This window comes from Buteo buteo, chromosome 17, assembly GCF_964188355.1.
Source record: "Buteo buteo chromosome 17, bButBut1.hap1.1, whole genome shotgun sequence".
Lineage (NCBI taxonomy): Eukaryota > Metazoa > Chordata > Aves > Accipitriformes > Accipitridae > Buteo > Buteo buteo.
The window spans coordinates 21,029,702-21,048,480 of record NC_134187.1 but is presented as its reverse complement, the minus strand read 5'-3'; the positions used below and the strand labels follow the sequence as shown (position 1 = coordinate 21,048,480).

Here is an 18,779-nt window from a genome sequence, read left to right as displayed (position 1 = left end):
TTTACTCCTTTAAAATAAAGTTACAAAGTCAAATATTAGAATGTTAGAAATATACAGGCTATTGTCTCTTGGATCTTGGCTTTGTGTTGTCTTTTATGTTGGAAGATATGCAGGGGATGAGTTGAGGGGTTACAGGAAGAAAAGAGTAGTCTCAGTATCTAGCGGTGAAGGATCCTTCCCCTGAAATAGAGGTGCAGTATGATCCTAGATGTATCATGTACATAAACTAACACCAAATTGACACTGCTGATCAGGCATTAGGTGCATCTCATCCTCTAATGTGAAATTATGTTATGTTAAAATGCTGGACATTCAAAGCTAAAGGCTGAAGCTGGTCAACAAGAGACTTTGAACAGAAAAAGTTCATAAAAATACTTTGAAAAAGCATGTAGGCATTTCAGATCACTAAAATAGAATTAATTGTCCCTAAATATTTGTGTGCCTCCATTCTAGCTCTGTAGAATGAGGATACTTGTGGCAGGCTGTGAAACTAATTTAATTTATGTAGATGTACCTCAATATTGTACTGCTTACTAGCATAAAAAAAGCCTAAGTATTTCAGTAATACTACATTTAGAACTAAATTAGCGTTCATGAAATACCATGACAGATTGTGCTTTAAATAACAATTAAAAAAAAGAAATATCTGTACACTGTAAGGTCTCAAGGCCATATTACTATTAAAAAAAGTTTTCTAAAAAATCCAGTTATGGTGTGTCACACTACAAAAGTTTAAATTCTTGTCTTGTGTCTATAGTCTGAATGTGTCTGTTTTCCACTTCAGGTCATTGAAATTTTCACTGTATCTGTCTGTAAGGTGTGGTCATCTTCTACCAAGGAAGATGCTTTAAAACTGTGCTTGATCATCCCTGAAATGTGCTTAAAAAAAGCTAAATCTATTTAACTCCTGGCATCTGTTTCACTGCTATACAAACCTCTCAAGCTGTTTGGCGTTCCTGTGGCTCTTGCCTGCTACCTCTCCAATTTATTTGCATCATTTGCAAAATTAGTGTATCAGAACTAGCTGTATTATTTAAAGTGTGTGGATCACTGCCAGATACAGAAATAATTTATAGTCTCTCTGCTTTTTCTTAATAGTTTCCTGATGATGTAGGATTACACTAGTGATTTTGGCCGTGGCTTTGTGCAAGAATGCAGGTTTTTCTCATACTTAGCATGACTCATACGTTTAGGGTTTTTGCAAGACCACCTTTTAACAGATAGAGTGCTTTTCTCTATTTCTTCGAGCTGTTTTCCTTATTATAAGGATGACCTTAAATGACCTTGACCTTTAAATGCTGTATGCTTAGAACCTGTGCTGTTCATCATTACATTATCAGAAGTGTTGTCCCTTACAAACATTATTGCAATTAATTTCAATTAATTTTCTTTTTTTAGATCACTGATTTTTTTTTTTTTTTTAATAAACCAGGTACTGTCACTATCCCACAAGAAGCACATCCACAAAATAGTAGCTTTATCTCAGTTACGTTTTGATTTGGAAACTTTTAACTAGCCAATTTACATGTGCTTAAAATACACCATATTATTTTGAATAGTTTTATGTTTTTAATCAAGTTTTTGTGGGGTGTCAGATCACTGCCTTATAAGGGTTATTACAACACTGGTACTCTGTCATCAAGATTAGCAATTTCATAGCAAGTATTCATGTCATTTGAAAAGGTATTTTCCATAACACTTTTCCCCTTTAAAATTATTCCTCTTTAAATCCTTATGAACTGGTTTTACTGTTATTCCATAATGGAATGAATAGTTCATTGCCAGATTTATGACCATCTGACCTTAAAGCATTGTAATATAATGAAGATCTATGGCTCTATTTATATGTTTTCAATATTGACCCAGTATTAGCTTTCTTCTAGTATACTGTACAAGTTTTTAAAATTCAAAATCAGTAACAATAATCTGTCTATAGAAAATGAAATGTGATGTTTGGTCTTGTATGACCGCTAGTTATAGTCATAGCAAATGATATATGATCATAGGATTGAGATAAGTTTATGTAAATGATCTTGATTACGACACTTGATCATGCCCAGCTTTTGGCATTTTACTTTGCAATTTGAATATCCTTAAAAGAAGGAAGTTTTTGCATTTTTTAAATGTCGCTCTAATTAAAAAAGCTGTTATGTAGGAAACATTTAGGTGCATGTTTAATACCTTCTTTCAAAGTGTCTTTTAATAGGAATATTTGAATAAGCAATGCTATGAACTCTGAAATTATAAACATTAGGATTGTTACAATGTGTTATGTAAATAGATAGCTTCATAGGGCTACAAACTCAATTATATCATCAGTATTATTATTTGAAATATGCCTATCAACCATATAAAAATACATGTTAGTTGTAGTTGAATGTATAAGATGTCAATAAATAATACCTTGCTTGTCTTTTATAAAATGGCTAAAGCTATCCATGTAGTGGTTTTGTATTTGCTGTCTGATAATGCTAAAGCAATCTAAACTGTCAAAATATTTTTTCCATCATCCCTATGTGATGGGATATATTGGGATAATTTGTTTACAGGGTGTAAGTGTAGATGGAAAGAAACATGAATTAAATAAGCAGACAGGATTTATGTCATAGAAAATGACTCTTGGGAATAAGTCACTGAATTTAAAGGTAGAGCTGTATTCTAATTCAGGTTGGATCTGAACTTTGTCCATGCATATGATAATTTTGATCAAAAGTTTTGATGCAGTTCAAAAGAAGAGAAGAATCCCTGAAAAAATTCAAATTATCACAGATTTAAATAAAGCTGAATTATATCATCTGAAATTGAATAATATAAACCTTTTGATATAAATCAGGTACCATGTGTCATAATATAATAGTTTTCCATTTTTAGTATGGACTGGTGTAGTATAATGTTCATGGGAAGAGAGAAATTTTGAAAATGTGTGAAAGTATTCTTAACTTTTTTTTTTGCCATATGGATTAATTTTACCTTACTAAAATGAGACTGAAATTTATGATTTATTGTGTTACCCTTTCCTCTGAGTCAATATGAACATATGTCTAGTAAGGTGAGTGTTAGGAAAAAAGCTAAAAATAACTTGATAACATCAGATTATGGGCTTGACTACTGAAATAAAAATTTACATTTATCTGAATTAATGAAATAAAAAAATAACCAATCAGCAAGTATACATGTAGGAGTAATCTCATATATAATTTCTGATGTACAGAAAAACAATTAAAAAATTATCTTACATGTTCAGAAATTACTGTAAAGATGGCATTCTATGCAGTACTGTTCAGCATGTTGCAAAAAAGTTCCCCTCAACTCTATAATTATTGTCAACAGATGAAGTGCTGTTATTATGTTGTCAGGCACCAGGAGTTACACATTAATGAAATGTCAAATTCAGCATACTGTTAAATATATGATAGGTTGCTGTGGAAAAATATTGATAAATGTTTATCTTCTTTATGCACTTAAACATGAAATGCAAGAAAATAACCATTTGAAGCAGACTATCACTAAAAGTCTTCTGGCATATGCTGCAAAAAATTGGTTTAGGTCTGAACATATGGATTAGAAAACATTGGTATTTGTGATTGGAAAATAATATTGTGCATACATGGTAGCTATGAAAATGCACATCTCAAAGCTCTTCATATAGTTTTCTCATGTCAAAACAAAGCAAAAGCATGTAAAAACTTCTGTTTAGGAAGAATATCACTTCAGCGATACAAAAACATTAAAAGTCTGCATGCACAATTCACACACAAGTTCTGCTCTCTGTGGTAAGGAATTAAGTAACTGCCTATAAATCAGTGTTGAATGATATTTCAGAACTGAACTTGATCAGTCAGACTCTAGGCTACCTTTGAGAACTGATTTTTTAAAAGTAAAAAACAGTTTAGAGACATCATCTATGCTTATTCAGATATTGTGTTTTCACCTAAATTTATTTTTTCTACAATTTTTTAAAGCACAGAACTGTTACACTTCGTAGACAACCGGTTGGTGGCTTGGGCTTAAGCATAAAGGTATGGATAACTTCTCGATTCTTCTTTTAATTTGCAGTACAACTAGTTACTTCAGACTTAATTGAGATCTCATGGTTAATACACATCTTTTACAGGGTGGTGCTGAGCACAAAGTGCCTGTCGTCCTATCAAAAATATTTAAAGACCAAGCAGGTAACTTTTATTTATGTTATTTACTTATATAGAACTGTAGTATATATGGTGGGTTTTTTTTTTAATTAAATGCTCTTTAAACTGAGGATTAAAACATATGTATGGCTCATCCTTTTAGCCTCACACTATCTTTAAGCCTTTCTATAAATGTCCAAACAGTCCATGTGCCTTTGCATTGAATTTAAAATCTAGAATCTTTAGGACCCATACTTGAAATTTTACTGGTAAGTAACAAATTCAGAAAATGTATTTTTTACTGCAGCAAGACAGTTGTGTTGTAAACAAAATATTTAAAGTTACTTGTGAAAAGAGAACTATGACATAGGAAATCTATTGATGTACTTAACTTTAGTAACCCAGAGGATAAAAAAATACAAACCAGACATATTTTTTTCCCCACACAGTAATTCACTGCTATATGGCATGACTAACTGTGCCTAGTTGCAAGCAGAGAGTGATTTGTAATGTTTATTATGGTGATGATAACACAAGATCTAAATCAGTGTGGTCTATCCCAGTTAAGTATGACATTGACATTTATCTAGCAAAAGGAACTTTTGGGCGCGGTGTCAGACCTTGGACTAATCTGGGCAAGTTGGAGAACTGCTCTGGAAAACAAAGGGGCCCTTCAGTAAGGAAAAGTAGAACTGTTGCATGTGGTGGGCAGTGCCTTGCAATGTGAACTAAGGGTCTTAGCTGATCAAAAACAAAGTCATATTTTCTTCTCTGGTGGACAAGGACATGGGGAGTAGTTTGTTCTTTTCTTTGCTGAGGCATTCTTTTACATATTTGAAGATTTGTCGTGTTTCTATGATAAGCTTCGACGTGTTTCCTCTCTTCTCTAGAATAAATCTACCCATTTCATGTAACCTTTCCTGCAAGAAAAGACAGAGCACTGCACTGTGACCCTTGGTGCAAGTCCTACTCCTTAAAGAACTGAGAGCCACTGACATGATCTTTTGAACTCATCAGTGTCTCTTCCTGCTTTGCTGCAGTGGAGATTAAGTACATTTGCTTGGCACCATGTTCAGCCTCATGCTTTACTAGATCGCAGGCTGTGCTTGTTTTTCTCCTCTGCATTTTCTTCAGGGGGTCCTTATTTTGCTTGAAATGTAATACTGAAACTTGGTAACCCGTTTTCAGCTGATACCTAGTGAATATTGAATGGATTGGGCATGCCAGTATCCTGTCGGAAAGACTGTTTCAAGTTTCTGATCTACAGTACTTATATATATTTCAATATGATATTTATGATATTATTTCTGCAGTGAGGAAGAGAAGGTGTTTTTATGTCAATTGTGTTATTGTATATGGAACAATAGGCTCCTTGAATACGTAGCATAATAAACCATACCAAGAAAATAAATAAATAATAATAATAAAATTAATATAAGCATTCAGGTCTAAGGAAAGTAATTTAGGAAATTAATCGCCAACAAGAAAAGCTATCTCCTGCCCTCTTAGGACGTAGGACTTTCAATCAAGATTAGTAGTGAGTTTGTATGTAAAATAATTATATGCAGAGTTTTGTACACTGTGGGTAGTTTTTCATGAACTGTATTATTTGCAGATTAACAAGTGCAACAACAATTTTATGGGGTCAGCTGTTTATCTCAAATTTGAAAATCTCTTTTCAGAAGATACTTGTTTTAAGATCTTGTTAACATTTTGTCCAAGGAAGCTTCAAAGTGAGTAGCAGTTTTAACCAGAGGCAATGCTGTATCACAGTAAGCCCATATGCAATGTTCCTGGCTGAGTCAATTAATGGCATGAAGACACTGACACACCTGGCAAGGTATGAAGAAAGTAGTCTGTGTAGAATCAGTGCTTTAACGTTAGAAGGAACAATTGGTAATATTATTTAAGGGAAATAACAACAGTGTTCTAAAAATTTGTGCATTCTTTCTCCCCATATGTGTGTGTGTGTATATATATGTATATGAATGCACACATATGCATACTTAAATATACATATATTTATGTATAAAAGAGAACTAGAAAAATATTTGTGTTGTATATAATGAGAGGAAATGTTAAGCATGAGGGACAGATGAGACTCCTACAGATTTATCTCAAACTAAATTTTGGACTGAACATTTGTAAGTTGATAATGTGAATAAATCACCAATGGACTTTCATTATACAAGGTACTAATAACAGTGAAACTGATAGGCTAGCTTCAGAGGTTGCTTGGAGTTAAGCAGTGAGATTAGTTGCTGATTCAAGCAAATATATTGAATTTAAAAAAAAAAAAAGGCTGTATCATGCAGTAATATTTGAAAATACATCAGTTACCTGATAAAAAAGGGATTTCTTATCAGGAATTTTACTATGAGGGATTTTACTATTTTGGGTCCTTGAGTAAGATATCTGAATTTACATGAGTAAAATTCTCCTTACGGACTAAATTACTGATTTCCTAAAATGCCTGATAACTTGTGATATTTCTTGTGCAATTTAATACCCGTTATATTACAACACTGCCAAATCGTATTTCCAACCTTACTTTGTTTGGATACGGTACTATTTTATAGTTCCAAAGCTAGAAGTATAATAGAATAAAGCAGTTGCTTCTTTTTTACATCTGTACAACCTTTGTGCTATCCTAAATAATGTAATTAGTCACCTATCTTTGTAGTCTTTAAATTTTTCAAATATAGAAGTGACTTTGCTGATATTGACCTAAGCATCAGCTGAAGGCATTTGCACTTCAGTTGTTGAGATAGGGTGAACATGTCAATTGGATTTGATTTCATTATTAACACAAGCACTCCTGTAGCAACAGTGGTAATAAATACTATTCTTACAGTTTTGACTGGCTCAGAGACCTCTCAGCTGTGATTGCTGTGTTTATAACTTTCAGATTAAGTTATCCTAGGTCACTCCATTTAATAAGACTTTCCTGAACAAGTTCACTGAAACATATACAGAAAGTCAATTCAAGAACACAGCTGTACATTTCTGAAAGACAAGATTAAGTGATCATTCAATGCTGGAGACTAATGTCCAGTGTATTACAAATCACACTGAAGAATGTCCTGAGTTCTTCCTGAGCACATGCCCTCCTCAACAGTCTTAAGTAAGAGCAAGTTCTGCTAATGCCAATGACTCATCACCACATCTTTGGATTCTGTCTTCCATTCTAACAAAGGTTACATTTTTTTCATATCACCAAAGCTTTTCTAGAGTTAATGTCAGAGGGACAAAAGGCCTGTGCCAGACAGAATGAGAACAAATAAATGCAAACACATTTATAAATTCAAAAGCAAAGTGATATAATTAGCTACAGAGTAATTTTAATCCCATAGGTAATTATTTCACTTCCAAAGCAAGGATTTTTTTCTCCTACCCATGCATCAAATCATCCAGTTGACCCAGCATATTAGCAACATTACTAATAATCTCCCAGATTATGAAAAGTTACTATTGATGTTGAAGCTTCTCAGTAAGATTTTCTCAGACTTATTCATGCTTTCTCTAGTTTTTTTAATGTAATTTAATACAGTATTGCTTTTCCTGTATTTTCCTTTTGAAACTGGTTTAAGATAGAGTACACTGTACTCTATCATTGTGTTATCAGTGGTGATTGGCTAATAGCTTCTAGGTGTGTATTATTTTTATATATGTATTATAATTAGTATTAACAATTTATTTATGGTAAAGACTGCAGTAGCTTCACAGTCAAATAGATGTAGACTCCTGTTCTCAGAGATGTGTAACTGAATATCCTGAACTTTGAAAGGAATCAGATCAGTCAGGCTTACTTGTACAGTGAATCAGTAAGAAATTTTGTCAGATTCGTTAAGTATACTTTAAAGAATTCTTAGACACAGTATATGGGTAAAGTGTATGAGCTGTCATGTGTTTACATCTTTCTTTCTGTTATTCCCATTTTTAATTACTAAAGAGTCTTTATGAACTTGTGAAATCTAAAGGGTGGAGACTGTAAAAACTAATGGACTTTGAAATCTAACCTCATCGTACATACAAGTGACTTACTGCACATAGTATTGGAAATTCTAATTGTATAAACATCAAGCAATCAAATTTCTGTTTTGTGTTGCAGAATTATCAAGTTAGCAATCACATTTTGTCACCTTGACGCAACTTTCCATTTTCATGAGACCTGCTGCAATAATCTGGCTACTGCTGTGAGCTCTGCTCATATCTGGTACAACATGTGGAGTCAGACAAGCAGCAACAATGAAACAGAACAGTGGGTTCAGCTGACTGGGGCGTGATGAAAATAGTTAAATAAAACTACATAAAGCCCAGTGGAATAAGGATAGTTTGCATTTTGCCAACAAAAAAGGTCCTGTCTTGAGAGCCAGAATTCGTTAAAACCTTAATTTGAAAGCATTTTGCCACCTTCTGTGATAAAAGATGACTTATAACTCACATTTTGCTGTATTGAAAAATCTTCTATTATGTGTTTAGTCCATTTCTGACTGGGGATGCTGTATACCTTGGCAGGTTTGGAATGAACTCAGGACATTCAGCCACTAAAACATTCTTGGCTTAAAACCATATGCTCTGCAAACACAGACTGTGCCCAAACATCACATCCTGGCTGCCTGCATTCAGGACCATCTGTTTGGAGGACATGGTGTCAGTTTGATGAGGGCTTTTAACAGTTTCACTTACACTTCTACTATGCCAAGCAAAAATGGTTTAGTATGGAAGCATATGTGATACTTCCCCCATAGGTATTTTTTACTGTGTTGACTCTGGTCAACCACAAGGCTGGTACACCTGGGGTAACCAAGCCTAGTCTGAACAAGTTGGTGGGCATGATGTGAGATTACAGTTCAGCTGCACAGCATGGTTGTGTTTGTAGCTGATGTTCTTCATCCCTACAGCTGTACTCACCTTTGCTTCACCAGCCTTGATGATTCATTCCACTGAGCCAGCAAGGTCAAGATTAAGAACGAGTTAAGCCCAAATGGAGATATTTCATTTATAAGGAAGTCAGAATGGATCAAAAGTTTGCATTCTGCCTTATGCTAATGAAGGTGAAGACTGAAAACAAGGCCTTCTTTGAACAGGCAGGCCTCCTTTGAACGTAAGACATTTCAAGCTGGATGGTGTTTAATATTTGTATATTGTTTCCTAATATCACTTACAAATTTCTTAAATATTTTTTTAGGATTATTCCTATTTTCTATCACTAATTTTTAATTATCTTTGCCAGTGTTCTTTTTCTTTATTACTGGAAAGCTAATGATACCTGAAGATAGCATCTACTCACTGTTCTCTCTCTTTGACTTTTACCTCCAGCACTAAATTTATTTTCAGAAGGCATGGAAGAACATTCTTAGCATTTTGGATTTCTTCCTTTATTGTTACCTCGTCGAGACTAGGCAGGCCCTCTTAATAGAAAGGACATCTTAATGAACTGTTAAAGATCAGTCAACAAGTAAAAGGAAGGTACTTTGATCCCGATTGAGGAAAGCATTTTTATACAACCTAATAGTTAAGAACTTACTAAGGTCCAATGATACAAATAGCAGTCATTGTATGTTTAGTGAGAAGCATATAGGTAGATGAATTCTTCAGTTGAGGTTCTAGAACAATTAGGGGGATTTGTTTGGAGGGTTAAATGCTGAAGCAAGAGCCTTAAATTATTGACCCAAAAGAATTCTTTGGGTAGAAGGTTGCAAAGAGTTAATTTTTAAAGTGTTTATTTAACTGAACAGGCATATATTTAAAATCAGATCTAGTAAATGTTTTTAAGATGGTAATGTCTTCATTGTTACAATGCATATTTTTATGCATTAAAATTATTCAGAAATAATTCGTGGACAGAAGAAAATTTGGGATGAAATATTTGTAAGTTTCACTTAGAAATTTTGTTTTGTTGTAGAATTTGTGTTTTTTTTTTTTTAATAGGATCTAAGAGTTTGATGAATCCAGAACTCATTCTTACAGAGAAAACCAAAGCATTCCCACTTTTGGTCAATTTGAAATTTGTTTTCATTCCTTTGGTTTGGCTAAAAAAACAGAAACAGGGAATTAGTTGTCCAGCTCTAGATTTAGGCAGTTGCTGATGTACTTTCCCAAAATGAGGCTTTATATATGCATACATATATATGTGTGTGTGTGTCTAAAAAAGTGTGCATTAGGTTCCTGATACTGAATAATGCTTTCCTGTTAAGTGTACAAAGAAATAGTATTCAAAGAGTATATTAATGATGAAATTCTTCTTCATGCGTGTGAAGAAGATCAACTTTCAATAAAAGATAATTAGTTTTGCTTAATAGCTATGTTAAAATATAAAATGTTTCTGGAAATTGTATTTCAGTCCTATAGGGTTTTATGGCGAATACTCTTTTTGGAAGGTGCGTTTTGCAGGTTATGAAACAAGAAGGTAGATACAAAATCTGGAAAACGTTGTTTGTAGTTTCAGTGGACCTATAACATTATGTTTATTATTCTTGTACTCTAAACTAAATAGAGAAAGGTATGAAAAATACATTATATTGTGTTAGTTATCATCTGTTCCAGGTAGCAGTTGAGTGAATAAACTGTGGCCTTAGGATGGCACTGACCTGTACAGTTTCTCTTCTTTCTTCCATTCGCCTACCTCTGATTGACAATGTAGTTCCCTTATGAACTGCAGAAATCTAATGAAATAGCACTTGAAGTTACTATTTGAATTTGTTACCACTACAATCCAGGTTGAATAAAAAGGTTAATGATAATTATTCTATGCAGAGAAATCAGAGAACTATATAGTATGTTTTCATTCAGATAATATGTTCAGGAGAGAACTGCCTGAAGTCCCTCTGAGGATGGATGGTGTTTTGGATTTTGCATTTGGAGCTTGCTTTTACCACAGTGCTTTGGTACAGAAACTGGAGAAGCAAGCAGCTAGACAGAAAATATGTTTTAACTGTAACAAAGATTCCCGTTGCACTGAAAGATACTATTTAAAATGAGACTAAAACTCATTCAGATTATTTTGGGGCTGAAGCAATCAGGAATCATACAGTATATCTGATGGAAAGAGCAAATGTAACAACCCTTCTGCTTGGAGATAGTCACGTGGAATAATATGAGAAATATAATAACTTCCTTTAGCAATTTCAGAAAAGTTCTGGTTTTGGTGTTTTCGGTGTTCTTCCCTTACTGGTTTCTAAACGAAAGACTTAGTGGGCTATTTTAGTAACTGCATCTCTTCTTTTCTTGTAACTCATTTAAAGCATGTATTTCTGCTACTTTTGGCATTCCTCCTTAGTCTCTAAGTTTGTTTTCCACATATCACCTCTACAGCATTTAAAACTTGTTGGCATACTATAATAGAATTTAATGGAAACCTAGTTACATAATTTGGAAAAGATTGAAGATGCCAGATTATAATTTATTTCCTTATATAATGTTACCTATTCACAACTTGTCTAACTTTATATTATGTTATTCAGCTCAGAAAGCCTTTTACATCTGATATTAATCAGATGTCTATTAGAGCTAACCTTATGCCTTAGAATATTGCAGTTGTGTGATCAGATTAATCTTCCTTTACATTGTACTACATTTCTTTGTCAATTTATTCACCTACTGATTAATTAATTTTAAAATGCGCACAACTATTTTTACCTGAAAAATATTGTAATAATTCTGAAAATATTATCAGGTTTAGATTAATTATACACATAGGGAAGCTACAGCTTCTAACACTACTAACCATATTCCTAGAAATACCACATTTTTGCAATTTTAAATAGCTTTTCTCTGACTCTTAATGGAGTGTTAGCTATGCTTGGCTAGTAGAGCTTTTTTTTTAAACAAAATATAACTTATTCATAGTTACAACTATTGCTTTTGTTTCACAATTATTCCTACATATTTATGCATTCTGTCCATGTAAGTTGCATGAGTATTTTTACTTTTATTTTCAAACTCAAGGGATTTATTAGCTGTGGTTAGGCAAGTATCCCAAGTAATAAATGACAGTAGTAATGTAGCACTTCCAAATTTTTTGTAGATACATTTGAAAAAAAAAATGCTTTGCTTTTCTTATGGTCACATCTTAGTTGTCATGACTTTTCTTAAAAAAGCAAAATTTTAATGTCCTTACACTATTAATGTTTCAGTTCTGTTTCCTTACTTTGCGAATTGATACCTTTCTATAAAGGCAAAACCAAATGATGAAGAACTGATTTTCTAAATGCATGTAAAACTGGAAGTATTTTTCTCTGGTAAGAATATATGATGATAACGATTCCTGTGGGCTCTCTCTGTTGCAACGTCTACAAGCTAATCTGAGCTATATTAAGCCTCTTTCCTTAATTAAAGAACTAACCTATTGTGTCTAGGTTTTCTTCACTGAGTTCATACTCTAATGTTACTTGTTTGGAAATGCCTACAAGAATCACATTGCCATTTGCTTTGGCTTAAGGATCTTGCATTGAGACATACAAATACCTGGACTTCTGCAGGAAACTCAGGCCATCTGAATTTTTCTCCTCTTGTTTCCTAAAGCAGGTCTAAAGTCTGTTTAATCACAGTGTATGCTGGTATTTTTTACAGATCATGTGATAAACTGGCACTGCAGCTCACGTTACAAACCTGTTTGCAATCAGAAGACCGTCCAAAAGACTTCTAATGATTTTTGCTTTAGTTACTGCTAGAGTTAGATGGGTAGAAATAAAACTGAACTTTAAAACTTTTTTCCATACTGTCTTTCAAAGCACATTAAATTAAAAATAGTGTCAGGCCCACAACTTTTCCAGATTCTAGTCTTCTCATTTTTGGTATATATGCAGCCATTGTCCCCACCAGGTCAGAAAAAAACCTGGCAAATTTTGTCTGTAACATAGGATCTCTGAATTATTAGGCAATAGAACAAAATGGTATTTTGGAATTGGCCTCAGAAGACTGTTGTAATATCATGTGCCTTCACAGCAGGGAATAAAAGGATTTTTTGTTTAAGGTTAAGGTTCCTTAATGCCCATTGGTATGCTCTTGGGATTGCTAATTGCCCTTATACATCTTCCTCATTTTACTTTTTGGCGTATATAAAATATAAAGCTATATTTGTTTGTACTAAAGCTAAGTTTAGCCCATTAATAGTTTGCAGTGAAAAATATTAGAATTTTGTTGTTACAGTAGTTTTCCTTTCAAGTTGGATTCAATGCTAGCCATTGACAGAAAAACGGTTTTATCAGCAGAAGATTCTAGTGAGCAGTATGTTCTGAAAACCTATTTTTTTACTGAGGTCATCTAAAAGAAGAAGGTGAAGGAGGAAAGCCAGTATCAAACCTCAGTATCAAACCTATCGTCAAAACAGATTCAGCTCTGTAACATTTTTCGTGTTCAATATTTTCTGATTTCTTTAGAAATAAAACTTTTAATTTGAAAAAAAAAATTTGAAAGTTTTAGCAATTCATGTCCAGTGTTTTCAGTGTGCTTTATTACTGACTTTAAAATCTCCAGGTTAAGCTAATTCTGTTTAAAAAAAACCTCATAAGATGGTCATAATTCCAGAAATAATAATATACTTGCTGATCATTTGAGAATAGAGTGAAGAATGAGGTGAGAGAACTGCCCATAAGGGACACTCACACTGAAAATTAATGGAGAGAGGTGGGAAATCACAAAGATAAACAGGTACAGAGATAAAGTGGAAGATAAGAAAAATGACAACAATAATGGAACAGAGAAAATCATGTTTTGTTACAACACAATACTAGATATGACACTAAAAATAGGAAGTGTATATATGGTTAGAAGTGTCCATCACTTCAGGGTTTTTTTGCAGTGGAATCTGACTTAGTTACCTTTTTCCAGATGGGATTCTGCTATCCATATGTAATTATTCTTCTTAATTTCCCTGGCAAGTTCTACTCAAAACTTCTAAGAAAATCTATCTACTCCCAGCCTGTGATTCTTTGCTCCTCATGATGTTTATCCTTTTCTATGAATTCAGTTCCCGTATCATTGTTGCTCTCATAGCAATGGGAATTAGAAAATCAAAGCCCAGGTTTCTCTCAGGAAAAAGATCCAGAAACTGAGATAGGTTGCATAGAGTATGAAGGATAATTCTCATGAGACAAGTCAACATCTGAGAATTAAACTGTAAAACTAAATCCTGTTTTCATTCAGAATATCTTTGTTTACAACAAATACTTCCTTAATAGGTTACTGTTATTTCAACTTAGTGCTGTTTTGAACAAATATGCTAAAATATATAAGCATATTAAATATATTCCTGTATGCACCTTTGCAAATCACAGGATGGTTGAGGTTGGGAGAGACCTCTGGAGGTCATCTGGCCCAACCCCCTTACTTAAGCAGGACCACTGAGCCAGTTGCGCAGGACCATGTCCAGATGGCTTTTGAATATCTCCAAGGGTGGAGACTCCACAACCTCTCTGGGCAACCTGTGCCAGTGCTCAGTTGCCCTCACAGAAAAAAGTGGTTCAAATGAAATTTCATGTGTTTCAACTAGTGCTCATTGCCTCTTGTCCTGTCAGTGGACTCCACTGAGAAAAGTCTGGTTCCCTCTTCTTCATCCCCTTCTGTCAGGTCTTTATGCACGAGAAGATCCTCCTGACCCTTCCCTCCTTGAGGCTGAACAGTCCCAGCTCTCTCAGCCTGTCCTCACATGAAAGGTGCTCCAGTTCCTTCTTCTCTGTGGCTCTTCACTGGACTTGCTCCAGTAAGACCACATCTTTCTTGTACTGGTTCTTGAACTGGACTCAGCACTGCAGGCAGGCCTCACCAGTGCTGAGTAGAGGGGAAGGATCACCTCCCTCCACCTGCTGACAACACTCCTCCTTATGCAGACCAGGATGCTGTTTATGAGACCACATTGTTGACTGATGGCCAGCAAGTTGTCCACCAGGACCCCTAGATCCTTCTCAACGTCCTTTTGATAGTAGTAGCGGTACTCATGTGTACCCAAAATACGAGGGAGTCTACAGTACACTTTGTAAATTGGTCTTTTCCAGGAACGTGTGCAGTTGTTAGGAGTTAAGTGCCTTTCTCTTCCTCAAAGCAAAATCTGTTTCTTTTCCGGTAAATAATATCAATTTATTTAACAGTAGTTTCTAGGAAATTATGAAAACCACGAGTGGTATTTTCAGTGAAATAAAGTCAGAGATGAATGTCACAAGCTAGCATGGAATTTGGCTGAACTATTGACACAAACTTTTCTATCACCGTAAAAAAGTGATAAATCGTCTCAAATTCTGCATAACTTATTCCAGTTGCATCTCAAATAGCATAGTGTCCTCTGGAAGTATACTTTTACTTACACTCGTGGTAAGGCATTAGTTTAACAATGAATTCATGTCTTGAGCAAAACTTACTGACTCGGAAAACATCACTTTTTGCAGCAGCCATTATTTTATGGGTTTCTTATCCAAGTATTCAGCCAACCAAATCCTGTCTAGTTTTTTGGAATCTGATGCAGCTACATATCATGATATGGTAAAAGGTTTAATACCCACTTTGATTTTTATAGTGGTGTAAGATCAGAACTTACAGTGTTTAGATACAGTTTTTTCCTCTTTTTCTTGGCAATATTATGTCACATGATGTCTCTTGATTTTATAGATACGTATGTTTGTCTCTACTTGCCTCTCTACATTTAGCTTCTGTCTGTGTAGTTTCTTAGTATTGCAGTAATCTTGGGGAAGTAAAAAAATAAATAAGAGCTATAAAACTATTTTGAATTATATGCCAGTGGGGAAGAGAAGGGAAGCAGAAAGTGAAATTAGGCAATTCCTAATTAAAATACAAAGTCCAGATTTTTGCTCTCAGCTTTACTATCACCACAGAGCAGCAAGAAATCACATTTAATTAATTGTGTTCATTTCTTTAAAGGATTTAATTTTTTTGGTATGCTCCCCCTGATTTCGCCATCCTAATAACTACACATTTTTTATATGGAAAAAAAAATAATTTTCACTTTTGAACATAGGAGAGACAATTTCTTGCTATAAATAGTGCTTTCCCAAATTTTTTCATATTGGCTATTCTAAGAGCAGCAGCAAAAGTAATTCTTTTGACCAATGTAACCATTTGCTCTCTATCCCCACCTCTTGCACACATCAGCTTTCCAGCTAGGATCCCTGCTCATGTCTTTACCTACCATTCCAGTGTTACAAGAAAAACACAGCCTTACCTTGTCGACAGGACTCTACCTGTTGCAGTGGATAGAACAGAAAAAGACTGCGTTTGTTAGTACTTCTTTTATGGAACAAAATTGGAAGAAATTTATAGTTCCTAGCATGTACATTGTCCTAGACAATTCTTGGTATCAATTGCCTGCACATGTTGACATATGCCAAACTGTAAGGAAATCTGTGTCCAGATCGATCAGTTCTTGCTCAAATGCTTGGATGAACGGTAGAGTCTTTCCTGGTGACGCTTATGATGCCTGCGCACTCTTACAGTTCATGTTGTTATTCATACAGTCCAAGCTGAAGAGAAAACAGTTCTGACTTCCCAGACCAAACCAGTTTTATCTTGTGTTAATTTTGCAGATAACTTTGTTCTTAACTTTGAGAAGTATCTTGTATCCTATAAACCAATTTCTCCAGGCTTTTCTTTTTATTTCATCTATTTTCTTAACTATTCCTTCAGATTTTCTTTATCCAGTGAAATATTTATGCATATATTTAAAGTTAAGCTTATGAATTGAGAGGTCCATGAAGTCAGTGCAGCTCACTGTGTGCTTTAAGCAGCATGGTTTTGTGCATCACTAATAATGACAGAGGACATAGTACCTGGTATGTTTCTTGTGTGATTGAACAATTCAACAAAAATTGAGGGAAAATATGTGTTGTGATCAATCTTGAAAAATATAAGGACATCAGTTTATTTACAGACTCAAATCTGCATAGTGTTGTGCATCAATTAACATGGTAAGTCAGAATTTCCTGAGAATCTGTTCAGTAAATTTACCATTTCACAAACCTGCAAATTTTGGAAAATTTAACACAGCCCTTCTTCAACCCTAATGTGTAGAAAAAGGAAACAAGGCAAAGCTAGAAAGAATTACTGGTTCTTTTCCCTTCTTACTGAGTGCAAAATAATTTTAATAGTTCATGGCTCTGAATTTATTTTTTTTTTAATTATTAGAATGATAGGTCATTTGCTTTTGGAAAAGTTTTTCAAGTCTAATGTTCTCAAAAATAAGATTTTTTTTTTAATGTTTATTTTTGTATCATTTCTTCAACATAAGCCCATTTGGATTTCCCTGATGCTTTCCTCCTTCTTCAGTATCACTTGTGAATTTAATCAATGTACAGCATTTAATCAATACTAAACCTTTTTAAAGATAATTAAGATGTAGAATAAAGGTGATGTAGCACTAATTGTTGTAGCACACACTTAATTTTCTTTTACAGCCTGGTACATTTCTGCTTATCACTACTTTGTGCTTATTTTCTTTTCCAAGTCTTGTTTTTGGCCATGTTCAATTCACTGCTACTAAAATATTATTTCAAGTAAAGCTTCAAGAGTTATACTGGATTCTAAAAAAGTTATATTTACTGTTTCTCTGAATTAGGTTATATGCTTCTTGGTATCCCAAAGCTCTTTCTCAAGTGTTTGGTTTTAGTGCTGATTCATTTTACACATAGTGACTGATAATTGCAGAGCAACCTTTCATGGACACCTTTGTATATGAGGGTGTTACCAGTGGGAGAAAAAGTTCCACGTAGCATGGAACATTTTATTTAATGTTTTCGTCATGTAGAGAACATATGACTTAATGATGTCTGCAACAGTAGATGTCTTGTCTTCAGATTTAAAATATGCCTTAGAGAAACGAGATGCCTTTTTGTTTCTTTCCAAGGAGTTTCTCCAGTCACTTTGTTTCTAATATACGTGTAAAATACATGGTAACTTATGCATCATAGTGACATGTCCTCTACAATTTGATTTGTGGAAAATATTTTTGTTAGAAATCATTGATTTTAAATTATAGACAATTGGCTAAAACCAAAGTGTTTCATCAGAGACTTGCAAGCATAGTTTGCCAGAATACCATCACTGGCCATGATGGCAGCAGTCATGGTGTCTACATTATTGGGTTACTTTGCAGCATAATGCACTTTTGGAGCTAATGCCCTCATTGCCCCCGTTTTCTGTGCTTTGTTTCAGTTCATAGAGCATTTGATATCAACCACATAATGCTCCTTCTCTCATATACTTATCTGGACAGCTTTGATTGTGTGTAGAGACTCTGCAAGCAGGATATAATTGCTTTGTGCTCTTAAACTATAAAATTTATTGGCTAACACACACAGTAGGTAGCTGGGGATGTGGCAGTACTCATCACCCCTGTGGAATGACCAATGAGTCTTTGCTGACCTGGCAGTCAACAGTCAGGTGGGAGAAGTTCAGGCTCCATTGCTCCCTGGAAGGGATTTGTCTTCAGTGCTGCTGAGTTACCATCCTCCAGCTACCTGGTTTTCTTCCTTGAGATTTTATACCTTTTCATGTCAGTGCTTTTCCTCTTCAAACTTTGAGCTGTTAACTAGGCCTATCTCAATCTCAAGAGTTTTACCTGTGTCTCTTTTACCTGTTTTACCTCTCCTATTTTGCATGGATACTAGTCTACATATTTTATTACAACTTTTGTTGGAACTAAGC

At 34.4% G+C, this 18,779-nt stretch overlaps 1 protein-coding gene across 1 annotated transcript in view; it reads left to right on the top strand.

Annotated features, from left to right (window-relative positions):
- Positions 1-18,779, top strand: part of SNTG2 (syntrophin gamma 2) — a 308,015-nt gene that overhangs the window by 151,081 nt on the left and 138,155 nt on the right. Inside the window, exons 3-4 of the mRNA XM_075049219.1 lie at positions 3,963-4,019; positions 4,115-4,172. Coding sequence (XP_074905320.1) covers positions 3,963-4,019; positions 4,115-4,172 — 115 coding nt within the window. The remainder of the gene's footprint in view (positions 1-3,962; positions 4,020-4,114; positions 4,173-18,779) is intronic.